This window comes from Carassius gibelio, chromosome A8, assembly GCF_023724105.1.
Source record: "Carassius gibelio isolate Cgi1373 ecotype wild population from Czech Republic chromosome A8, carGib1.2-hapl.c, whole genome shotgun sequence".
Classification (NCBI taxonomy): domain Eukaryota; kingdom Metazoa; phylum Chordata; class Actinopteri; order Cypriniformes; family Cyprinidae; genus Carassius; species Carassius gibelio.
In genome coordinates, this window is record NC_068378.1 from 19,871,760 (window position 1) to 19,898,630 (window position 26,871).

The 26,871-nt window shown below is 36.8% G+C and overlaps 1 protein-coding gene across 4 annotated transcripts; it reads right to left on the reverse strand.

Annotated features, from left to right (window-relative positions):
* Positions 1 to 136: 136 nt before the first annotated feature.
* LOC128018812 (choline transporter-like protein 5-B) lies at positions 137 to 26,573 on the reverse strand. Of its 4 annotated transcripts, none has more exons than XM_052604588.1 (22): positions 26,327 to 26,573; positions 15,845 to 15,893; positions 13,116 to 13,189; positions 11,851 to 11,935; positions 11,661 to 11,745; positions 11,417 to 11,545; positions 10,730 to 10,790; positions 10,016 to 10,139; positions 6,946 to 7,029; positions 6,749 to 6,861; positions 6,223 to 6,354; positions 5,962 to 6,061; positions 5,746 to 5,838; positions 5,139 to 5,226; positions 4,725 to 4,987; positions 4,523 to 4,617; positions 4,309 to 4,412; positions 4,021 to 4,094; positions 3,577 to 3,647; positions 3,291 to 3,379; positions 3,080 to 3,164; positions 137 to 1,354 (listed from the first exon to the last, which is right to left on the reverse strand). In XM_052604588.1, the coding sequence occupies exons 1-22, from the start codon at positions 26,361 to 26,363 to the stop codon at positions 1,221 to 1,223; spliced, it is 2,169 nt and encodes a 722-aa protein (XP_052460548.1). In that variant the 5' UTR covers positions 26,364 to 26,573; the 3' UTR covers positions 137 to 1,220. The 4 variants fall into 4 exon arrangements, with proteins under 4 accessions (XP_052460548.1, XP_052460547.1, XP_052460550.1 ...); XM_052604587.1 differs by lacking the exon at positions 26,327 to 26,573 and adding an exon at positions 16,310 to 16,460; XM_052604590.1 differs by lacking the exon at positions 137 to 1,354 and adding an exon at positions 1,796 to 2,734 and having other exon boundaries at positions 26,327 to 26,507.
* Positions 26,574 to 26,871: the final 298 nt, after the last annotated feature.

Here is a 26,871-nt window from a genome sequence, read left to right on the forward strand (position 1 = left end):
GTTGTACATGTGGTACCAGTGGTCATAACTTCATTTAAGATACCTAAATGTATTAATTTATGTTTCCATTTATTATGTGTTTTGTTCCCATCCCATGTGGTTTAACTAAAAATAAATTACTTCTTGTCACGCATCAATAAGAAATATTTTATTTCCGAATTTATCCTTGCATGCACTTAGATTACATCATAGTGTTATTAAGCTTTGCAAAATAGCACAATATATGTTTACAAAAATAATACAAATGTTTACCACACTGTTACATGGCGATGTTTAGACCGGTAAACTCAAAATACAATTTAGATGAATTATGAATACTGAATAACAATCCAGCACATGCACTCACTGTATCAAGGTTCACATTCAAGTGTTCTTAACATAAAACAACACAAAAATGGAAATACACTCTTAATACGTAATAAAAGAAAAAGTAAATAATAAAGGCACATATTTATAAAAATAATTACAACAACAAACAAATACTTCAAATTGATGCCAATGACATAACCATCAAAATACGAATAGAAATTAGTTCAGATAAAATAACTACCACTACTCTGTACACATATTCATATCAAGGTGTTATTAAGATAAATTCAAGTCCATCCTTGGCAAAAATGAAGTGTGAATGGACACAAAGAAATCAAACTCTGAAGGAGTGCTAGAGAGCAACTGGCCTGATGAGAAATGCAGTTGGATGGATGAATAAGAGCAGTAATGAAAGAATAAATAGAGTTATAAGCTCTGCACAACAGAAAATGGTTCATATCAACATGCAGTTGAAGTTAAAAGAGCTGTCAAGCTGAAGTGCAATTACAAACAGCAACTTAGAAAAGTTGAGACAAATTCATTTAGTGAAAAACGAATAAATGTTACCGGTCATGTTCTCAATATGAGAGAAGTGGCAGTTTCACCCCAAATGGGTGCTAACAGAATGCAATGGTCATATAAAAGACAAGAATCAGTAAAAAAAAAAAAAAAAAGACTAAAATCTATAAAAAGCCATACAAAAGTAAGACATTTCCACACATCCATAAAGAGGAAATAACCTCAATTAATTTAGTTGCTTACTGTCAATTATATTTACCTGCATAATAAACAGAAAGCTGCAGATCAGTTTTGCTTAAATCAGTCATTTTGGAAGTCTCACCGATGTTAATGATCAGGAAACAGAATAACAAGAATCTGTTTTTAACATGTCAGTGTCGTTTGTTTGGTTGTTACTTCTTCTGTTTTCTGCCTTTCTTTTTCTCATCTGGTCTCTTGCGGTTCCTCTTGTTTAGGATGTCACGCAGGCTGCTGGCCATGTAATACGGACGGGACACTGAGCCGTCATTCTTCTCCAGATCAAGCACTGGGAACAGGAGCACAATTTTTATTTACCTTTATTTAACCAAGAAATTAAGAACTCTTGAGATTTTAAAATCTCATTTACAAAAGGGTCCTGGCCAAGATAGGCAGCACAATTAGTTACACATAAAACAAAATACATTTGTTTACACACACTTTTTTTTTTTACATTAATAATAAAGTTTTTTTTTTTTAGCACCAAATCATGAATTCTGAAGGATTGTGTGAAAATTCAGCTTTGTCATCACAAGAATACATTTTAAAATCTATTAAAATAGAAAACAAATATTTTAAATTGTAATATTTCATAATTTTTTTTTTACAAAATAATGTTACATTTTGAATGGTATATGTATAATTTTAAGCTGAGAATGTGACAAACAATATTGATTAAATTTGTTAGCATTTAAAAAAAAAAAATCTGGAAAGAATCAAACCATTCATAATAGTTTGTTAAACTTTATTCTAGTGGAAAAAAAAAACACTTATTTTTACAAAACTTTCCCCCATTAAAAGACAACTTTTACTGAACTTCACAGAGTAGACGCAGCATCAAACCGGTCTACAAAATTACAAAAATGGCTTTTATGTTCCTTTTAGAAACTGATCTTGAAAAACTTTCAGATTGATTGCCAAAAAACTAAACAAATGAGAGCAGCACTCTTCCTTTTAAACCAGGCACAGCTACTAAATAACTGCCATACGAACACCTGAAATTCATAGATTCTATCAAAACATGATTATAAGAGAATACACACTGTATCTATTAAGATTCCCCCATTACAATAGCATTTGCCATTAGACTATGACAAAGTTAATATTAAAATCATGTGGACTAAGAAATCAGTCAATCCTTCCACGTGCACATCAATGTACTTCATGAACCCATAAACCAAAAATGACATGAAAACAAAGGCTTGTATAGAAAGAGGAGGAGGATACTGCAAGATAAAGAGAGTAAATATCGAAAATAACTTGCTTTCATCAGTGGTTACCAGAGTATTATCAGACCTTAATTCAATGACTTTACTCCAGAAGACAAAAAATGGTAAAGGCAAGGATAAACAGAATTATCAGCAAAAAGAAAAAGGAAAAAAGCATAGGGGAAAGAAATAGAGCAGGAGTCAGTCAGTATTAGCAGACAGAGCAGAGAGAAGATTGCTTCAATAAATGCTATCTGATTCCCAGAAGGCCTTGCTGTGCTGCCGGAGGGATGCAGCGAGCTACAGTACTAGTGCTGTTCTTCACATCCCACTGAGGTGACGGCTTCAGGACACAGCACACTTTTTTCCTGCATGACCAGTTTTGTCAAGTATCCTGTGTAGGCCTGGAGGCATGTAATAGGGTTTGGAAGGACTGCCATCGTTCCTTTCAAGATCTTCACCTGAAGGGTGTCCCGTCAAACCGGATGACGCAAGAATGGAAGAGAAGGAGGAAAGACAGAGTGTTGCCAGGAAAAAGGGAACAAAGAAATAAGAAAGCAGAGTTAGTCAGCAGTCGAGAAGAGGCGAAAAGAATAAATATATAAAGATCACATCAGTGTTTTAATTAGAGAACAGAAGTGATCAAAGTCATGTGCAGAAAAGTAGAGGAAAGGTAAAGACCAGTGGGTGTTTACAGTATTCACCAAGAACAAAATCAGCTGTTTCAGTAGAAAACATCATCATGTTCAGTATTTATTACCAAACACACATATGTGAATAATGCAGATTTAAGAAGGAGTACTTACAGAAGCAGAGGAACAATGTATCTACACACATGGCATAGACGTTAAAGAACCCATGTGCAATCATATAGGATCCAAATATCACAGTCTGTGAATGGAAAAGAGATTAAAAGAGAAATTAAATTAGAATAAATAAGCTTTCCAACATACAAAAATCGATAAACAAACAAGCATAATTTCTAGAACATGAGGAAGCTGTAATGCTTGCACTCACCAGTAGAGGGACCCAATAATAATTTAAGGATGGCACCTCTTCCTGGATTACTGGTATTTGGCGAGTGAAGAAAAAGAAGGCAAGGACACCTGCAGAGACATATTCACAACATCAGCAAACAAAAAGAGCCAGGATGGCGAACAATGTGACATCATTTTTGTGTTTAGAAATTGTGTGCATGTAGGCAGGTCTATGTGATGTCTTGTGTGTGTGGTTAAAGCACCCCAGACTCTATTAGTCTTAATGTTGCCCTGTCTGTATGTCACAGATGAAACGGTCGACTCACCCACACTCCCTGAGATCAGCAGTTTCCCTAAGAACAGCAGGAAGTCAGTCACCTTGTCCAGAACAGCAACTCTAAAGAGAGAAAAATACACACAGAATACTAAATAGATGCTATATATAGTCATATTCCGTCTTGGAGCTGTTACATAAACTAGACGTTTTTATTATTTGTCCAAATATGAGTTGTGCCTGTCAAAGGTGTGGTTCTGCTTCCGAAGTAGAACACAAAAGAAAAACATCGAGACAACAAAATGTTTCTTTTATGGCATGGAGGAAACATCTGATGAAATTTGACGGTGATAAACCTAATAAAACGCACGATAAAAAAAAAGTCACAATAACTGGAACAAATTCTTGAACAAGTGTGTGTGTGTGAGAGAGAGAGTCTTTGCAGTTCACACCTTGACAATGACATTATAAATGTGGCAGCTGTGCAGACTCTTACCTCATAACGTTCCTCATTAACAGGAAGAAAGCGTCTCGCGCTGAGGCACAGAAATTCTTCCCATATATTGAAATCTGAGGACGAGAATCAAAACGAATAATAAATCTCAATGCACTCCTCTTTTCTGTCAGTCCCTGTCTTGACAACTCAAGTCCCACTTTGGTTTTCATATTTAAACCAATGAAACAATTTAGCATCCACATTGAAAATGCATGTTGTTATATAACGGTTATGTTCATAATATAAAGTTATGAAATGCTTATACCTTGAAAAAGTGGAGTGACTCACCATAATGTAAGCATTCCTGTTCATAAACCTGATGAAGTGCTCTAGGCACCAGAAACAGCATTTTAGGCAGCACAGCAGGAAGCGGGTACATGCATTATGAGCACCTGCGACAAAGACCGATGGAAAAGCGTTTTCTACACTACCATTCAAAAGTTTGGGTCACTGTGACCATCACTGATAAGGAAACTTTGTAAAAGGCAAATGTGATTTATACCTTTCAGTTTGTGGTCGAGATACTCAAGAATAATCCGGATAAACTGTACAATGGACAGAATCAAAGCTCCAAACGCAAGAGAGCCTGTGTGATACCTACACATGAAACATAACATTGTAAAGTGATTACAGTGAACATTTAATTCCACTCACAGATGTAATCAATCATCTACAAGCTCCTAAGATCAGAAATGGCAACATACCTTAAAGCCCTGCCAAATGATGAACCCAGCGGGTAAGCTGGGATGTCTGCCGGCTTCCTCAAGGCCCAGTAATACGAGGCAAAAGCCCCGGCGAGGGTGCACTGACCCAGAGCGATGGTGAAATTCACCAGCCAGAGGAAGACCAGCAAATTGCAGAGCTGAAGAACAAAGATATAACGGTGGTACAAACTCTCCCCGCCGTAAAAAGCAAAGGTGCACTGGGAGCCCGGACACAGTGTAGTGACATTGGACTGACTGAAGGTCTGAAACACATCAAAGAGACACCAACATGACACAATTACTAAACTCAGAATGGACTTAATATTCAAATGTAGTACAATGAAAACCTGTACACTGTGTAAACAGGTTCCTGTATCTCGGATGATCACAGTTTAGAGTAGGGTAAGTTCTTACCTCGGGGTCACAGGTGAGGTTGGTATACTTGCAGTTGGGTAGCGTTGACATTACTTTATATACTGCATCACCAGATGATGCCAGGAACCTGAAAGAAGTTGTGGTTAAGGAAAATACAATACAAGCTAGTGAAGTAAAGCTAAAGTGTGTAATTTCTGTGCTACCAAATGTAACTGTTAAAATAAAGACTGCTCCTCTTATGTGGAAGCTTGTTTCTAACCACAGAATGAAAAAAATGATTAATTATTAATTGTGACTTAAGTCATTCAGACTTTTTACATTTTCACAAGTCAGAGTTTACATCTCTCAATTCAGTTTTTTTTTCTACCTCAGAATGAAAATTGCTATTTTTATCTCACAACTTTTCTCCTCAGAATTGCTCAAAATTCTGTTTAAAGATCTCACAATTCTGAGTTTGTATCTCGTAAATCACAGAACTGCAAGAAAAAAAAAGTATTTGAGATATAAAGTCGGAATTGCATGCTATTCAAAATCTGAATTGTGAGATAAAAAGTCACAATTACCTACCTGTGGCAGAAACAAACTTCCATAAATTTAAAAGAATTCAACTTCATTCAGCATTCAAATTAAATTGAAATTTGGATACACAGCTGTAACAGCCCAGTATGCAATACAGAGAGCCAGAAGCAGGAAGGTGATGATGGGATAGAAAAGTGTTGTCATGATGCAGCCAATCGCCCTGTAAGGAAGAGAGAGAGAGATCACATTTAGAATACCACTTAACAGCTTTGGTCCAGGCGTTTTTCTATTATTTTCAAGCACTATCATTACACAGAAGAAAAACTGAGAAAAAGAAACTTACTTGCTGCCCTCCTTTAGCAGAGCGATGGCAATACGAACTCTGTTCCGCAGGAATATCAGCACTAAGATGACGATAGCTTCAATGACAGCCAAGGAGATCACTGCGGTAAAATATCAAGCTGTCAGTCACTTCCATCAAACCAAGCTTTTCATATCCTTCATCAGTTTGACAGTGCAGGTGCATTACTTGGTTTGAGGAGTATTGTTTGATTTAAACGTCACTACAAACACTCATGTTCTGGAATAACCAAAGAAATCTCACTGAATATAAACCAGGTCTGTCTCAGCTGCAAATAAACCCGGAAGTCAGTCTGGAATCCAATGTCTGAGATGGTGATGTCAGAGTCTGGCTTCCCCTGGAGTGAACTGTACTCCCAGTAACAATGCCATATTCCTGTAAGTGACAGTCAGGACACAGAGGATGAACCCATAGTGCAGGGACATTCACAAACTCACTTAGCAGACACATCATTAAGTGTTAAAGCCATTTATGAGGTCAGGGTTTTATTTAAGTGAATATATACAGCCTGAGAGTTCAAGAGAGAACCAGATTCTGCTGCTTTCTGACAATTAAAAGCAGGTTTTGCTAAAAAAAAAAAAGACAGCTTAAGGATGGATCAGTACCCACTCTTTGTGATCCAGCTGCACCTAGTAGTAAGTAGTTGTGATTATTTGCAAATCGCCTTCACTCTTCCACAGGAGAGAGGGGTGGGGTGAGCAGAGCTCATTATCATTTAAAGAGACATGCACTGAAACGAGTCGCTGTGAACAGAGATGTCATTACCAACCATAGCCCACAGCTGCGATGACCCCGAAGATGACCATCCAGAAGAGAACGCCTGCGGTGAACCTCAGCAGCAAAATGAAGATCAGACTGACCAGCATACTAATCACCAGACCACTGAAAACAACCATAAACAACAGATCAGCCACACCATATCAATATGCTGCATTTCTTCAAGGTCAATAATTATGTTATACATACATTAGGATCCAAAACCATGAGCTGGCGTAATCCTCAAAGATCTTAATGCCCACTTCCTTTGCATCCAAAAGACTGGTGATGCCACTGTAAAAGAGTCAAAAAATTATACCGCTGATCAACTTTACTGACTGTACAGAGCAATTTATGGGGAGGTTTATCTCTTTCTCTAATAAACGTGCCACATACAGTGAGTCTATTCTTCATTCATCGAAGTAGCACACTACAGATGGTTATTAGGGGATCTACAGAGGTCAAGTCGATGTTTCACACAGGTGTTACCAGATGTTTAACACAAGTGTTAGAAAACATCAGATTTGCTCTATGGTCTTCCATTCATGGAAAAGCCATGTTTTCCAATCAGAGTGAATGTGAAGGGTTAAAGAACTTCAAGTTATTAAATCTGGAAAACTGAAAATGATGCTGTGAGGGACAGAAGTGCAGTTAGTGTAATGTCGTTCTATCTAAAAGATCATTTTTTCATGTAATTTTCATAATGTTTAAAAAAAATATTTAGTCCAGGAGAAATGTTTTGGAAAAACGGCTCCAGAATTTATTTCTATCCCACACTGTCTCGCTTTAATCAGGTCAAACTAAAAATTATTAGATTGTGAATTTTTAAATCTGAGGTAAGAGAAGTGATTGTATATACACTACCCTTTGATAAAATTTTTATTCAGCAAGGATGCATTAAATTGATCAGATATGACAGTAAAGACATTTATGTTACAAAATGTTACTATTTCAAATAAATGCTGTTCTTTTACACTTTAAAAAAATAAATAAAAAAACAAATTAATTAAGCGGCAAAACTGTTTTCAATACTAATAATCAGAAATGTTTCTTGAGCAGATCTTTAGATCTTTAGAATGATTTCTGAAGGATCATGTGACACTGAAGACTGGGGTACTGAAAATTCTGATTTACAATCACAGGAATAAATACATTTGACTGTTTTTACTGTATTTTTGATCAATTAAATGCAGCCTTAGTGAGCATCAGATACTTTCTTTAAAAAAAAAAAAGAAACACCTACAAAAGCATTTCAATGATGGTGTATTTAACAATTTATTTTATTACTTTAAGCTAGGTACATGAATATGTTATATAGTTGTGTGATTTTCTGTGATCTGTATGGATGTGAGGTAGTTTTGAAAAGGATAACAACAGTGTTGAGGAAGCTCTTTTGAAACTCAAAATTGTCAGGATATAAGATACTCAATTTACTAATTAGTAACTACAGTGAAGCAACTTTTTTAATTATACAAAATTATATACTAGCTATACTTTTGTATAATTGTAGTAAAGAGAAAAAAGTAAAACAGATGAATATTGCTACAAAAAAAAAAGACCTTACGATGACATTACATCACATCTTCCTCACTTATGTTTGGCATTAAATTCTTAAAAAGCTCTTCTTTCAGCAGAGAGACATCTGAAAGGCAGAAGGATTTTGTCAATGACCTCAGTTCTGAAAAGTGGGAAAAAATATCCAAAGATGTGTTTTTTTCTGTTCTACAGAATGCAGGTGCAGAATGTGTGGTGAGGGAGGTTAGTTTGTAGATGAGCGAAGGACAAGGTCAAATTTCAAAGCTGACAAGAAATGGAGACCTTTTTGTTCCTTGCTGCATAGCTGTAACTTTGCTACAAAAAAAGAAGCATTGAAAATGTCACAAAAGACACACTTGAAACAAAAACCTTGGCTTTCTGCAATCAGGTAAACAGTTGCAAAAAGCGTCTTGAGATTACAGCATAAAAGTGCCTGTTTTGTGAGTGAAACTCCAACAGTACAATTGGTTGGGTCCTGTTCACACAGGACACATTCATGCATTCAATAACAACTATATGGAAAAAGCCAAACTCATTTTAACTCATTTTAGCCTGCCAAAATAAGAAAATACCCAATGCGTCTAGATCAGTGCTTTTATTTGCAGCAGCAAACTCGCGCAAACATGCATAGTTTGACTTATTTGCTTAAAAGACCAGATTCTCGCTGACCTTTTGAAAGACCAAATGTCATACCCAGATAAAACAGTCCTCTCTTGCCTGGATGGGAAGACAGTATATTTAAGAAGAAATGTTGGAAATAACTGTATTTTTTGTTTACCTGCTGTATTTATTAGGTCAAATGAACATATTTTAATATCAAGATGCAAGACATTTCCATTCAAAAGTCAAAGGTCGGGCTTTTTTTTGGAAAGGAAATTCATAGTTTTATTCAGCAAGGATACATGAAATTGATTATATATATATATATATAAATAGTTTCAAATAAATTCTGTTCCTTTGAACTTTCTATTCATCAAAGAATCCTTTTGAAAACATAAAATAAAATCTAACCAAGCCCTAACTTTTGAATGGTAGTGTACACCCCCTTCAAATCTGACTCATACAACTAAAACGGAAACCGAGAGCTCCGGCAGAAGAGCATTCATTATTTATTAATCATCTAATTAGGAAGAGCTGAGTGATTTTATGCAGAGCGAAATATATTTTTAGACCCGTATAGATGGGATAATGTTTAGTCAGCTAGTTATTTGCTGCAAAATAAGCACTGACAAGGTGATCAGGACCCTGATGTAAAGCAAAAGGAGTTTATATTCCACGAGTAACCAACTGACTGTATATTATCCCACTTAAAACACCCCTACTTAACCAAATAAATATTTAATTAGACATGAAATATTAATTTAAGATCAAATTATGGAAGAAGAAGAGACTGCAGAGTGATACGAGTGAAACTAACACGGATTAAATATTATATGCTGTATAATTATGTAGTAAATTATATAATTAAGGCCATTATATAATAATATTTGTGCACAGCGTGTGAAATTAAAGTTGATATTTATGAAACACTGCCGTATCTAAATTAATGTGTCAAACTCCATGGCTGTTTTATCTTCCCTAACTAGTCTCCCTATTCATGTTACACTGAATGAAAGCAATTTTGAAGCCAAACAGACAGTGCAGCATCAATATAACATACTAAACTGGCTGATAGAACACTTTTTTTTAAGCTGTAGTGTTGTATGGGTGCTTAGTGCTAAGCCCTACTAAAAAGTGAACTTACTTTGCTGCATCTCTCAGATCCACGACACTTCTGATTTCACCGTGTCCATCTTTGAAGCTTGTTTGGTTGGCAACGGTTAATGTCCCATTTCTAGTGATGAAATCAGGAAAGCACCTCTGGAGAACTGATGGAATAGTAAAGAATAAAGATGTTTTTTTTAAGTATTTATAAGCTGCTGAGGACATGGTTTGTCTCGTTTATTTCCAAAGCCTGAATTTCTGAGGCGATAAGCAGCAGCTATCCAAGGGTTTCGTATCATTCTGTGCCTCCTCTGCAGATATGGAAAGGATGTAGTGACCTTCTCAGCCTTGGAAGAGACATTTTCTCTCTTTCATTATTCACAATGTTAACATCAAAACAGATATTCTGGCTTCAAAAAGACACAGTGGCCTGAACTGAGAATCCCGATCTCTTGTTATACAGGTTTCATTTCATGTTAACATACATTCATGTAATCTTTCATTCGTATTTTAATTTTAATGACAAATAGTTCTACTGTGTATTCATTTAGCCCACTTATACCCATATATGATTGGTTTCTTTGTTCGGGAACAAGTTTAGAGATTCTTCTGAAATGGTATAGATTTCTGAAATTTTTTGAACTGAAATGTGGCACCAATACATGCAATTGTAACGAACAATACAAGCAAAGAAAGCATCCATTTGACTACCAAGTCCTCACAAAATGATTCTCTAAAAAAAGAAAAAACTTACATGGTCTGCTTGGCACAATCATTGAGGGACAATCTTCATCCCGAAGGACCTGAGAAAATGCCTGCCAAATGAGAAAGAAGAAGAAAAAAAGATTCTCCAGCATGTCAGGCCTGGCTCAAACACAGTCATTTTGTGTGCTTCCAAATGTGCATGTGTAAAAATGACTGAAAATCCATAGACCATTGATGGTTTGCATTAGAACATTTACGTATTGAAGAAATGTAAGTGCCTATTGGAGCATACATGTGTGATGTATCAGCCTGCTAAGATGAACCATCGTCATTAAAACTGCTGATGTAGTTGCACATAACAGCTAGAATAATCCTCTTGATATAAAACTTTCAACAGGGTTCCAACGCTCTTTTTAACTAATTAATTGATATGGATTTTTAAGTAGTTTATGATAGCTGGATACGGATTATTCAATTAATTATTAATATATGAATTCCTATCTAATTAATTATTAAATCAATTCAAACCTATTTATAAATAATTTATACTTATTTATGAGTCAGTTTGATAATGCATTGAAAACAACCATCTTAAAAAGATTTGCTTGCAAATAAGACATTCATTTATGACTTAAAAGTACAATTTCACATCGGTTTCAAGAATGCAGTGTGCATATGATCACTGAATTTAAACCGTTTTGGTTCTTGCTGATAGTCTTCAGTCTCCACACTGTACCTTATCAGGATTTTTGAAGTCCGGCTTGCAGAATTGCTTGTAGTATTCCCAGTAGCTTTTATTGCGTCTGTAGTGGAGTTGCATGTCGATGTAAGTGGCAAATCTGTCTGGGCACTTGGATACACACAGCTGGGGTGAACAAGAGAGAAAGAGAAGCATCAGTTGGGAAACAAGCCAGTGCTTAATACAAAGCGATGCAGCTTAGACAAAATGACAGATGGTTTGCAAATAGTGTCTGTATTACCTGAGTTGTAGGGCACTGAAGGTTGATGAGGACTGTAGGATTGGCACATTGCAGAATATTGAAGTAAAATAATATGGCTTTTTTTCTGTGGAGGAGAAAGAAGGCTTTTCAACCCATCTTTTAAATATCTTATACAATTATTAAAGTATAACAGCAGTAACACCTCAATTACTCTCGAGCACATACTCACGCATTAGGAGTACCCTGCTGTCCACAGAACTGCCCATGGCTATCTGTCGGGTAGACAACTTTCCGGGGATCTCCATGCATCCAAGCTTAAAAAACATAACAAACCATTCCATCTGAATCATCTATCTCAAATAAGTTTACCACAGTTGCAATTCAAGCGTCATGCATTTCAAATAGAATTTTTTATTTTTATTTTGCACCAGCAACCTCAGTATTTATGGCAATACTAAAACTACACCCAGACAGAAGCAAAGAGGACAAACACAAACAGATGCATGAAAAAACTAACAAAAAATAAAGTGAAACCTCTTTATTTATTTCTGAGCATTAGAGGCTCTTTGTGTAAGTGAATATTAGTGATTTGAGTCCACAGTGAATGGAACCCACTACAACTCTGTGGAGAAGGATTCTTCCCGGTGATTTTCGCCACTTAAGTCTGCATGGAAAAGTGAATTTGAGCTTCAGGGGTCACGGAATGTCACCTCAAGCCTAAATCGGTCACATGAGCTATCTGTGCACTTCAGAGGGCAACAGAAAAGCCAGTCGTATTAATTTAGCTTAGTTGGGATTAAAGCGATAAGAGCAGAGTGGAGTGAGATCAGCTTGACTAAGAAAAAGCACTGTGGAAGAAACAGCGAATGTTACACTTCACAGACCCAATATGTACAGTTTATATAATTACCATTTACTGTAAAGTAAAATGGAACGTTTTAAGCTGTACAATTTATTTCTGTGATGGCAAAGCTGAATTTTCAGCAGCCATTTCTCCGATCTTAGGTATAATATTATCTTCCAGAAATAATTTTTAAAAAAAAAACTCAATTTTGTTTTAAAATTAGATTTTGCATCACAAAACTTTTGGGCGCCATATTGTGCTACCTATGATTGTCATATATATATATATATATATATATATATATATATATAAGGCAGCACATTTCGAGCAAAGACAGATCCAACAGTTGGCAAGCTGCGAGTCTCCCAGAAATAGCACAAGAGAAGAGCCTGTGACAGTTTTAACCACAAATGATGCAACCGATCAAATGTCACAGTGAATGAATGGGTTTGTGTTGAGTACTCCTGCTTTTTTTGAGAATGAATTAAATGACTGTCCTTATAAAAACAGCCGAATACAGTGAGAAAAGTGTAACTGAACATAATGACTGACGCTCCCCTACTGCTGCTATTTGGCTTAACAGCACTGGATTCATGAGCCGCATTATGCAACCCTCTCTGCTGAGGCACACATTAATGAGTGCAACTCACCCACTGTTCCCAGAACGATGTAACCGAGGATGATGATGACAAAGATCACACAGCAGAGCACATCTGTGCAGCCCCTGCAGTGGGAATGGGAGAAAACAGAATGGGAGTACCGGAATGAATAAATAACACTTTATTCAGATTCATAATAGCATTTCAGTTAAGTATATGAATAAGTAAACTAATGATACATTCTTAATCAAATGTTGTAATACATATTTTATAACCATTGTAATCTCTCAGTCTATAAACAAAATAACATTATTCACTAGTGTGTTAAAACAACACATGCATCTATACACAGAGAACATATAATGTATTTGTGATTGTTTTTGCCCTGCTGACTGTAACCCCATCAGAACTGACTTGTGACCCATTTTTGAGTGTCAACCTACTAGTTGAAAACAACTAAATAGCAGCTTTGCAGACAGAGAGAAGGAGGCTGAGGTCACAGCAGGGGCAACACAAAAGATTAACTGATGTGCAAGTAATCAAGTAGTGCACAGGGTGGTTTTTGTTAACTAAATTAACAGGTTTTAATGGTAATTTAACCATTAAAACCTGTAATACACAAATGAAAATGAGAAACATTGCCTTGACAACTACCTGAAATAAAAGAGTTCAAGTAAAAAATGATAAAAACTGAAATAAGAAGAAGAATAAAAAGACAAACGATCAAATTTATTGAAACAAAAAATTAATTTATAATGAAACTATATAAAATGAAAATACAACAATAAAATCTAATTCAAAACATTAATAAATGCTATAATAGTATATAAATAATACTGGTAGTGCATCCTAAATTTTAATACACTAAACATAACAAAGCTAGAAATTCCCAGATAATACACTCTATTAAAAAGTACCTGAATGCAAGGACAAATATACGAAAGTAGTTTTCAAAAAGAACTCGAAAGTTATGCAAGAGTGAACTTTAAACTAATGAGTTAGCTAGATGGTAACAATATGCTGCAAGGAGGTCTGACACTCCTCATACTACACATTCAAACACACACCTGCAGTGCAGAGTATACGCAATGCTAATTTGGACATAGCCATACAGTTGTTTTCAGTAGGGCAGTAAACCTCAGTTTTGTGTAGTTCTGTCTGCACTAATCCAAATCTGACAAACTCGCAGCATACAGCAGCTTTGAGTGGACAGCTAATGTGGATGACAGTAGAAATGAGTGACGTGTCTGATGTGTAAACTACAAACTCAAGAGCTACAAACTCACAGTGTCATCTGTGACAGCGTTCCCTGAGCTATATTTAAATTCGGCTCAACGCAGACGGGGAGTGGGTGGTTGATTTGGGCCACTTTCACACAAAGGTGTGGATTTGATGTGATTCTGGGAGTCAGTGACATTTAATGCAATACAGCTTGGGTGATATTTTAGGAGATATAGTGTTAACTGAACAAATGGAGTGGCCAACTATGAATACAACCCCCCCATTTACATTTTATCATATAATTACTGAGCCACTAAGATAAAAAACTAGGTCAGCTTTGACACAGATTGTACCACACCTCATCACAGAAAACATTAAAGTACTGCATGCTGTGCTAACCCAACAGAGCTTAAGCCTTTTACATCAGTCAACCCTAATCAGCAGAAGCTGGGCCTTATAACTAAGCAGAGAAAACCCCCATTAGAAACACACTGGGTTGCACACTGTAATTGCCACTTTATATTAAGAGCAACAAAAATACATTGAAACCCAGGGCTTGTTGGCCAGCAATAGCAGAATTAGGCTACCTCACAATTTGCTGAATCCGATTGACTGTTAAAGAGGCAAAGCAACCCTATAAATGTGAGCAACAGTTATTGATTTCCCTGCTCCCGTGAAAGCCGTGCTGTCCGCTAACACTGCTGAACTAACCACTCATCCACCAGCAGCTCCGGATCAGAGTGAGAAAAAGGCCAGCGGAGCGACAGGTCCATGAATTAAGTCAATGTTTTTATCAATAACAGACACATTCAAATTGGGACGAATCAAAAGACAATGCTTTTGAAAGTGTGCATGTGTGTTTGTTTCTGACCTAGCTGTATTTGGGAGGCATTATTACCACTAAATATTGTCAGAAGTACACACACACACACACACACACACACAGACATACACACACATACACACACAGTAGAAATTAACTGTAAAAAAAAAAAGTTGCATTTTAGGGTTAGATGTGATGTTCGGTTGTAAGCTTAGTCTATTTTTGTAAGAACTGGCTTAATTTAAAACAAAAGGAAGTTCCCTTTTAGATATGCATGCATTTGTCATGTATAAAAATGTTAGCTGTTCTTATTTTTATATTTCTATTTCTTTGCCCATTGGAAAACAAATGTATAAATGTAATGTAAATGTTCATACAAATTATTCTTATAATTTACAATAATTAACAGAATTATACATTTTATAATTTATTTAATAATATTCATATGTATTTAAATAAATTCCAATATAAATGTATTTAAAATCAATTATTTATTATACATCTAGTTAAACACACAAGTATGTGTATGTACGTACATATATATATATATATATATATATATATATATATATATATATATAATTTTGTTTTTTATATACTCACACACACACGGAAGTAAAACAATCAAACAAAATACCAATAATAATAAAAATATATGAAAATGTGTACATCATGTGACATACGTGGCTTCAAATCAAATCCAAAAAGCATCAAAATGAAGCAAGATTTACTCTACCTATGGCGAACTGGTCCTCTGAATGTGGGGTCAAATTTGTGTGGCTCCCCTGTAATGCAAGAACAAAGTGTCAAAATCACATTTAAAAGTGGAAAAATGCATATTGCAAAAATTCAAGACAAATCCCGCAAAATAATTTTAATATATTCTTGTAAGGAGCTATGCTGGGAGCAGATCCTCATAAACTGCTATGACCAGGTCAAAGAGCAAAAAAACCTAACTGATTTCAGAACAAGCTCAATATAAAACAATGGACAACAATGTCACCACCATGTTCATGTAAACAAAGCATTCGCTCAAATAGGTCCAAACTGCCCAAACAATGCCTAAGGAGTGCAACTGAGCCATAAAGCAATGTACCTGCCCCAGTTCTAAACACATTGAATGATTTTGACATAAATATCACAGTGATATTTTAGATAAGTGATATTTCTCCTCGCCAAAGTATTTACAGTAAGTTCCTACCCAGTTCTGATTTGTAGTATCCTCCTTTTGGTCTGGTCATGTTCACTGTTCGTTATTAATCCATATCAATTAATAACGAAGACACTATGTGTTTATATAATGTTGCTGTGCGTGTCACTTCCTATGAGGGCTGAGGCGGTTTCTTCTTGCTGTTCTCCAATCAGTTAATCATTACACACAGAGCTGTGTTTGCGAGAGGAGGTGGAAGAGATATCAGGCTGGTGGGTGTTTGTGTCGCTTCCATCTGCCTCTCTCTCTCACTCACTATCCACTCTCTACTCCTCCTTCACTCATTCCTTATCCTCTTTCTCTCTCTTGCTCACTCACAGAGGAAACAGAACTGGTGTCTCGCGGCTCAGACTGGTAGCATCCACTTACACACCAGACAAAATGAGACAACAGCACGGCGGCCACCTGCTCAAAGCAGACTCAGAAAGTGCGGTTTGTAAATCGCCAAACATACCATCACTTCTCATCTCAGTGGAATTCACATTCTGATGTTTTGCAAACACAATTAATAGATAAAATCCTTACATTTAAATGGACAGACTCACTGTCCTGACAGAACAACTAGTTTTTCTTTCTAAAAACCACCAAATTGACTAGTTCAAAAATATTTCTGTTCATTTTCCTTATAGACTCTGGTGGGAGGAGGAGTCGACAGACACAGTGGGTGTGGTGTCAGGCCTCGGGTTAGCTTTCATTTAACAGAAAATAAAACATGAAATGTTAAAAATGTGAACAAAATGTTCAATGAAAAGTGTCCAAAATGAAGAGGGGATCTGGTGCCCTCATTGTGCAGAGGAATCGTGAAGGAAGGGTCCAGGGAGGGGGGGGCAGAGTCCAGTGGCAGCACACACTCCCCTCTCAGGTCAGGGGAGCGAGGGGCGGCAGCTTCGGAATCATCACAGTGGCCTATCTTTCCCTGGTCTGCGGCACTCAGGGGATTGATGGCCCGGCATCCTGGCATTCCATTCTGGATAGTAGGTGCCGTATGGACCGACACGCACAAGGGAAGAGTCCGGTCTCTCGAGGAGACTGGCGGTGACGAGGCTGCACTCACTTCAGGTGTGCCGCATCACCCACACAGACACTCCTGTCTGGAGCCTGGTGAAGTGGGGTGATGATAATTGGGGGGAGGCAGCTGATCCGTCATAAGACATAAACTAGTAATTATGATAACCAAGATCTGTTCTCCACCCAAGTGGGTGGGCTTCACACTCACTGTATTCCTTATCACTAAATAAACATTTCACAGTAACCAAACCACAGAAGCTCCTTCACATTCATACAACAACCATTTGCAAAAACATTCTGAACCCCTTGAACTTGGCTAAAGAGAATAAAGGAGGACTGCACAAAAGATTTTGAATGAGCTACAAAAAGCAGAAGTTAACGCTGTTCCTCCGTCTCTAGTATCATGATGATAAATAGCCATAAAAAATACAGGCAGGCATGAGAGAGAGATCCAAGAATAAGACACTGTGGCTATGTGAAAGTGGACAAACAGGTCAGGACATCTGGAAAATGCCCCTGAGGTATTATGGTAGAAACAACATCAGCATTGCCAGCTCGGTCCCATCTGACTATTCATTTCAGAAAGCTGCTCATGAACACACTCTTTGTGGCCACTACATGCGTTTGATATATCTGTAAACTCCAAAACAACAAAGTGTCACTTAATTCACTCAAAAATGAACATTTGCTCAAATGTACTCACCCATAGCCATCCAAACAAACTCATCAACATCTTGAATGGCTTTTCTGGGTGAAACTATTCTTTTAAGAAGGGATAAATAAAGCTAATTTTAGATAAAGAGCTATCTTGTAATCATCCTCAGTAGTTATGAGAAGTGTTTGATTATTTTAACAAGAGAATAAGTGAAACTTTCTATGAAATGACAGCTCAAGCAGGGGGGTATTCCAGAAAGCAGGTTATGTGACATACCCGGGTATGTTTAAGAGTAGTAAGCGGATAACCTCAACTTTCGGTTCCAAGTGAACATTACCAATCATTCCCAGGTAAACTAAATTATCACCACGGGCACAGACTCCTCAATGACACTCATTTCAATGCTGACACCTTCTTCAAATCACAAACATCCTGCCTGATTTAGCATTCTTAGTGATTAAGATTGACATATGTAGTCTTTACACTTTCAGTTTACACAGTGGAAATTCATACACCGTATGTTATACATACACACAAAGAAATTAATACTTTTTCTTAGCAAGGTTGCATTCAACTGATCAAAAGTAATAGTAAGAATTTTTTTGTAACATTGTAAATGTGTTATTTCAATTAAATACTGTTATTTTGAAGGAACAAACAGCATTTTACAGGAACAAACAGTTATTTTACATTGCATTTCACAAGATTGAGTTTTTGATTAAATAAAGACAGCCTTGGTGAGCATAAAAAAACTCATTTCAAAAACATTAAAAAAATGACACTGAACTTTTAGAGTTGAGTATAAATACAGTACAAAAAAAAAAAAAAAACCCTTACTACCTCACGCTATTCAGGATATTTCTCCACAGCAAGTGCTGTTGAGTTCCAGTCAAAATCCTGTGAGATCCTCTTTTTGTAATCACATTTCCCAAAACATTAACTCTGAAAAGAGATTTATTCTGTTTTCCCCCTTATTTATTGCTGATATGAATGCATTAGAATTAATTGGCACAGAATGTGACTGTTATTCTTAAGAAAGCTCAAGCCAAAATGTGTCAGCTTTTGGCTTCAGATATCAGGGTACAGTAATTCCTTCCTTGAGCTGCCTCTGGAAATCTCATTTCCCTCTCTTTACCTCTTCTTCTCATCCTTTGCTTCCACTAAGGTGTTTTTTTTATGCACACAAGAGTTCACACACTGAGAGCAGTGCGCTGCAGGCAAGCCTCTTTCATGGTTTCTCCATAAAGAACAGCCTGGGAAGGCGTGCAGGTGCAGACAGCATGGGTTTGGTCGAATGGAAAATGTGTGTGGTTACTTTTTCCTCTTCCTACCAGACCATGGAGTTCCCACCCCATGGTTTTAAGTCACAAACAAGTCCCTGACATATGCTGCATCTCAATCACGACCTCAAGAGAACTGGCTGGAAATCATTTCTTTTCACTGTCAGTTTTAAATTAATTAACAAAGCTTTCCGATCGATACACAAACAGATACATAAATATCCAAATAGACAGCTGTCTTGTGTAAAGATGAAAACAGAAATCTAGAAGAAACAGATGAGTGATTTTTTTTTTAGCAAATGTCATCAAATATGCAAAATTATATCCCTGTATAATTTCAGCATTTGTATGTGATTTTATTAAATTTGTCAAATTAAACTAAATATAATATACATTGTTTATGACTTTCTTGCTGCCGCTGTACTTGGAAGTCAACAGAGATACTAAAGTGACTGAGTGACAGACAGCGAGACAAGCACGTAAACCGTCAGGGACCGATGGACAGACGGAGTGAAGAGAGTGAGAGACAGGCAGGAAACTCTCGCTCCCTTTAGACTTGTGTTTTGCTGACTCAAGCCAAAAAAGCTGTTAGAACTGGAATATGCTCAAATAAGAAGCTTGGAGTTTAAACTCTTGAGATTCATGTGGCTGCTTCATTACTTTGTCTAAGGAGCTGGTCTTCATTTATCACCACACTGGTCATTTAAATGACACCTGTTCCTTAATGACAACATAGACACTTTAGCTGTTTCTATCGTGCTAACTTATTGTGTGATAATAGTCACTTGATTCAGAAAAATTACACTTTACGTTTATTAGAGGCATTTCTGACACCACTATAAGTACTAAAGAGAAGGTGGAAGTTACATGGCCATTTGTTAACAAGGCAAAACGCAAAAAGTATATCAAAATCTGTCACACATTTAGACACCTTTATGTTGCTCAGGCCACCATGGGCACAATCTCAATATATAAAACCCTGCCAGTGTCTGTTCAAATTGCATATCTCTCAAGGACACCAGGGGGACAGCACAGACATTGTCAGTGTGAGAGTGAATATGACTCCTGGATACTGTCTGAAAAGTGATTTGCATCAAGCTGTTTTTTTTTAGGTGGCACCAATTGCAGTCCTGGCTCATTTCACTCCCAAGGCAAAAATGTAATTAATTAACAGAGCCATCACAAAAAATACACAAACTGATAAAAAGATTATCTAAAATAAATCAATTTTTGTCAAGCAAAAGTCAACTCACATTTATAAAATGCTTTATACATGGCAGATTATTTCAAAGCAGCTTCACATTAATAAACAGGAATATGTTAATGTTGTAATATTCATTACAACAAGCGACTTCAATTTCAGATGTAAAGCAGACAATAGTGTCATTATTCAGCTCAATTTAGTTCAATGTTTTTTTCATTTCTGTTCAGTAACTGTGACTGTGTTGCAAAATTCATCAGTTATAAAATGAGTTCACAGTAACGAGATGAAACAGAACTGGAAAGCAGGAATCCAGAACCAGACAAGGGGTTGATCTATATGCACCTTTATAATATTAAATCTGTAAAATGATAATATAATTTCATAATGCTAACATTTTTGTGTAGTCTACTGTGTTTTCTGTATGATTATTATATAATTAATGATGATATTATTATTAGTTTATTTATGAGTTTATGTACGTGTTGCATTATATTTTATGCAACACTGCAGGCACTATGCAACTTTTTATGTATATATTTATTTATTTATTTTTGTATCCAATAAGCAGTCCTGGCTCATTTATGTTCCTGAGATAAAACATGACAAAAAAAAGAAAGAAAGAAAAAAAAAATTACACAATTCCATTTGCTCTTACTCTCAAGTTGTTCTAATCCTGTGTGACTTTCTATCTTTTATAGAAAAAAAATAAATAAAAATTCTGAAGACTGTTTTCATTCTTTCCATGCAATTACAATAATGGGAACAGAAGCTTTCAAGGTTCAAAAAGGAAGCTTGATGATTTCACAAAATCACTATAAAAGTATCAAACAAGTGGTCTATTTATTAACACTATATTTCAAGTGTTCTGAAACCATTCAATAGAGTGTAACAAACTGAAATGAAAGTCAAATCGTAAAGCAAAAGATCTGCTGAAAGTGCGACTCAATTTGACTGACATGAATGATTTCTGCAACAACATTTTACCTACAATCAAAGACACACAAAGTTTTTTCTTTCCAAATCAGCTTGAATCAAAACCAGACAAGACACTCTGTGAAAGTTATTCATCCAGGGCCAGTGATGCTGTCCATTAGCTGAACCTATACAACTTCCAAGTCGTTTACAAAGGCACTGGAAAAAAGAGATGACGCCCATTATGAGCTATTCATCCCATAGTGTGGCATTTGAGTAGAATCTGTCATTGTTAAAGTCCCAGGCGCACAGTAGAGAGCTCATTAGCCGTGTTTCCACTATCGAGCTAGGACCGGGCGTGCTAGTGCGTGCCAGGGCCAGTCGCGTTTCCACTGTCACTTCCGGGGCTTGATCGTGCCTCGCCGGGGCTTCCTCGGGGCCAACGGCCAGGTTTTTTCGGCCCGACGAAATCCTTGGGCCAAAGCGGGCCAGCTGGGGCTAGAGGAGGGGTTACGAACAAAGGCGGAGTTTCTCCGTGTCTGGAGAGCGTCAGCGCGGATCATTTCAGAAAGATAACAGCTTTAACACGGGTATTAAAGACTTTTAAAAATCAGTTGAGTTCAAAACTCACTCTTAGTCAGCAGCGAGTGTTTGAAATAACTTGATCCGATGTGGATTACAATCACTAAACAAGGCAGAAATATTTATAAGCGATGTAAAAGACTATCCACGATAAACATTAACATTACCATGGTAAATATGACCGCTTGGAGAAATCAGACGTCAGCATCTTATTCTCTATCACAATTGTGTATTTATTAAGTAAACTTTTTATCTGTCGTCTTGTTTCGTGAGTTTAGCTCCACGTTATACCATCAAAATATAATAATGATTTTTGTTTGGGAGCTTTTATAAAAATAGAGAGTCTGCGCTGTGGATCATTTCAGAAAGATAGCCGCTATAACGCCAGCATTAAACGCTTTATTTAAATAAGTTGAGCTCAAAACTCACTTTCAGTCAGCAGCGAGTGTTTGAAATAACTTGATCCAATGTGGATTATAATCACCATACAGGGCAGAAATATTTATAAGCGATGTAAAAGACTATGCACGCTGGGCATTAACATTAAACATGGAAAATATGACCGCTTGAAGAAATCAGACGTCAGCTTCTTATTCTCTATCACAATCGTGTATTTACTAACTTATATTATCTATCACAAGCCTCGTCTCGAGAGTTTAGTTCATGTTGCCTATTATAAAAATATAATAATGTTTTTGTTCGGGATCCTTTATAAAAATAAAGATATAATTCATTCTTAATGTGACGTATAGGCCACTGTAAATAAACAGAAACAGACTCTACTGAATAAGCAGGCTATTTTCATAAGCGTTAAAAATAAATAAATAAAATATAAAGTGTATTTATGTGCGATTAATTTTGAGTCTTGATAAATAAAATCATTATGATCAGTATCACTTATTCTATAGTTAAAACATCCATGCTTTTGAATTTGAATAACAAAGCATGCAAACAAACGGCCGCTTTTATCATGTTCGTTTTGTGATCGCGCATGTTCCAGTGACTTATTTCTTAGTTTTCTGATAACTTCTCTTTGTTAGTGAAATTATGAGGTTGCATGACGTTGTTCTGAGAGGCGTGTAAAGGGCGTGTTTTAGTGACGTGAAGCGGCGCTTCAAGCTCCACTGTGGAAACCCTGCGCTACTCTGGCCTCGGTGCTACTGGCCCGAGGCTATGAGCCCCGCCCGGCCCGCTTTAAGCCCTGGCACGCACTGGCCCGACAGTGGAAATGCGGCTATTGTGAACTCTATGGTGGACTATAGTATGTTGCACTGAGAGCTGCTTTATACCACAGGCAATGGACATGAAAGAGAATCTTCTGTGTCAAACTCGTAAGAGATAAAGAGAGACTATCTGGTCCCCTAATGCACTGGCTGTCCTCTCTATTAGATACATCATTCCAGGCATCTTTAATGTACCTCCTGCAGCAAGCTCTGAAGCAGGAGTATAAATTGCTTTCTTTTCCTAAGGGAAGATCGTCCTGTTGGGGAACTGTTAATAAGATCCTTCCACGTCTGGAGGAAGGCTTTGTAAAATTTACATCCGCATCGCTTGAGAAGGATTTGTCATTTTGTTTTTAGACAACAAAATCAACAGCCACCAAAGACGTGTGTTTTTGTGTGTCAGGGAAAGATAACCTTGCTCAACTTCCTAAAGAACCCATGCAGCATTAAGGGAACAGTGGATGCTGTTTGTTTCTCCGGGGCAGCTACGGAGTTGTGCAATTGTGTTTGTTTCCGGCATTTTTGTGACTAATGTTTTATAAACAAATTTTTTTTTTTAAGTTTTTGATCTTGTTTTATTTACGTCACGGCTTGCAGACAATTTCTACGCAAACGTTTTACGTGCTTGTGACTTTTTAGCTCCACCCACGGCATGCCTCAGAAAGAAGCATAAAGCTGTATCTTTTTTTCATAAATCTGATAAAACTAATGACTCTTCGAAGATATGAAATATAGGTACTCAAGATTAACTTGGCTGTACTGTGTAACTTGGCTTGCCTGTGTGTTATGCCCCCTTTAAATTTTAAGTGCATTTCTCACACAAAGCTATTGTACCACTTCAGAAGTCTTGGAAAATAATGTACAAGTCATGTGGATATATAAGATGACTTGTTATTTTTTTATTTCTACAAACTACATTTAACATTTTTACTGTAGCCTAACATTACATGAAATGTAAGGTTAAATCTATTACAGTTTTGCTTGTATATAGAACGGAGACACTGTTAAGCAAAGTTACCATTAACTACAGTCTTTACAGTAGCATTTTTACAGTTAAAATATTTGTTTACTGTTTTTCATCATTTTTGATAAATAACTGTATTTCAAGAAGAAAAAAGTCATACTAGTTTGGAACAACATGAGGGTGAGTAAACGACAGAATTTTTGGATGAACTATCCCTTTAAGAGAAAGGGATATAGTATTGGCACAGTGTTGTAGACAGATCCTAGTCTCTTTAATTTATTCTATTGAGTCTAGATCTCTTAATTTAATATTCCTTCTCTCTCAGCAGCAGTTCTGGATTGCATTTGAGATGCTAAATCTGACAGAACAGCCGACCCAAACATAGGCCAGGAACAGTTTCACCCCCATTCAGATGAGCACCACTCTCCCAGACATTTGAAACCTCACAGTTACACTTCAAATGAACTGCAATGACAGACAGCTTCCTTTGTAAATCATCTCAGTAAAGTACTCCCACTGCCAAGATAGCATCCAGACAAGAACAACAACAAAAACATAACAGAATCTGTTTCAAATCTGGAAAGGAACCAAATGCCAGATTGATGCTCTGACAAAAAAAAAAAAAAAACACAAGCTACTTCGAAACAACCATATGCTTCCACTTCATTTCCAACTGTTTTTTTCCCTTTGATTTGGGTATCTCTCCACAGACTATTTCCCAATTCCAGCTGACAATAGTTGTGGTTGACAAGTGGCTCATGGGAACTTAACAACACATGAGGCAAAGGCCAAAGAGCTTGACCCTGCCCGAGCGAGACAGAGAAACAGCTGCTCCCTGCACTATTTATTTGACAAAGAAAACTTTCTTTGACACTCGCAACAACACTGCCATGGTGAGCCATCTAGGCTGTAAAAATAGAGATTCAGATGCAGTGTATGACATGATAATAATTACAACTCTATTTAGATGGTTATGCTGAATGGCTGTGGGTGCGTAGGCGTACCAGATGCATCCCTTTGGCAGGATTTTGTGTTATAATTAGACAGATTGCCCCTGAAAAATATTGAGAGTAGTTGTGTTAAATGGCTAGAGGGGTCTGCTCCAGATCATAGGGGATTGTGAAAGACTGGTTTCCACTTTCTAGATCAATGTAAAAGGTCTCTGATGACTACGGAGGAATGTGAAGTAGACTGACTACAGACTGACTGCATTCCCAATGTTTGAAAAAGTTATCAACTTTCTGTTTCAGACTTACTTTTAAAAAAAAGATTTTACATTTGGTTTACATTTAACTGGCTTTTAATGATCTGTAATGTACAGTGGTTCTGGACTGTATACTTGACACTAGCCTATATCAATAATAACACATTTTTTATGAATATTTCTAATTCTATGATAAATAATTCAAGCATTTAAAGCAGCACAACAAGTGGTCATGTGATGGCAAAATGTCTGCTGTCATGAAGAAGAGTTGTATAAAACATTGTTCACACCAAGAACTATAACTATATCAATAAAGATTGAATAATTGTTTCAACAATATCATTGCAATCATTTTGAGAACTTTATCAGCTGATAAACGATAAAACATTGTCAACCAATCAGAATCTACATACCAACTATGTTTAAACTATTAAGACGCCAAAATAGAAAACAGTTATTCTAAGGTCTGTCCGCATAGGCTGGTCATGTACTGTAACGTTAACCTTTAACTGAGGACTTTACACAAGGCAAGCACACAAAAAAACCTCTCAGTATGAAACAGCTTGCGCAATAATCACCATTTATGATTTCGATTACTTCAATACGTGCACATAAATTGGACGCTTTACAATTAACTTCTAAGACGTAACAATTAAATAATGTAATAATGTAAATAATAATATAAATAATGTAATGTTAAGTAATGTTTTCCGAATTACAAAGACACATAATCCGAATCTGCGCCTAGTGTGCACTTAATCCAGTTTCGCAAAAACAAAGTAACTCAAATCAGGATGAAAACACATCAGTGGTGCTATCGTTTTGCATAGAGATGTATTAAATATTTACTGCGCGAGAAAACAGCCAAACACTTAATAATGAATCGAATTGACACCAGCAGCACCGCTGGGTCAGTTCCCTTTGTCAGTGGTCTTACTCCAAAAACTTGATTTTACGCGATTCACAAGCTGCTTACCATAGTATGAAGGGGGAATTGCACTTTTCCTTGCCATTGCACCTCCGACGAGCGGTCCTCGTGTGTCTTTTGTTTATATGATTGCATATGAAGCTGTGGACGTGAATAGTCTCTCGCGCTCATCCACATATACAACGCGAATCTGTGATTTGCTGGGCTCTGTGAGTCTGTGTTTGTTTACAGCGCCATCAGCAGTGAGATGCTGCGCACAAAGAGGGCGGTCTATTCTATGAGTGACGTCTCAAGTATCCAATCGCTGACTGCCATCAGTTCTCAAAAGCCAATCCAACTTCTGGAGGCGGGGCTTATCGTAGTACTTGTGGGAACAATAAAACAAATCTCACAGGAAGGCACAGGAAAAACACTTCAGTGAACACGAGAACCATGGAAATCAACCAAATACAGTCTGCCAGTGTTTTGAAATTCCATTGTGCTTCGACATTAAAATAGACTGTGAGTTTTTATACACAATGTGGCCTCGTGGAGACCACAATGATTGGCGACAATAGTACAATATTTTTATGTTAGCAATGAAGTTCAATGCA

Coding starts and splice junctions, on each gene's coding strand:
- LOC128018812 (XM_052604587.1), bottom strand. CDS start 16,349: ATGACCAGACCAAAAGGAGGATACTACAAATCAGAACTGG. Junction 11,936..13,115: donor CATCGTTCTGGGAACAGTGG/GTGAGTTGCACT, acceptor ATGTTTTTTAAG/CTTGGATGCATGGAGATCCC. Junction 7,030..10,015: donor GATCTGAGAGATGCAGCAAA/GTAAGTTCACTT, acceptor ACTCTTTTACAG/TGGCATCACCAGTCTTTTGG.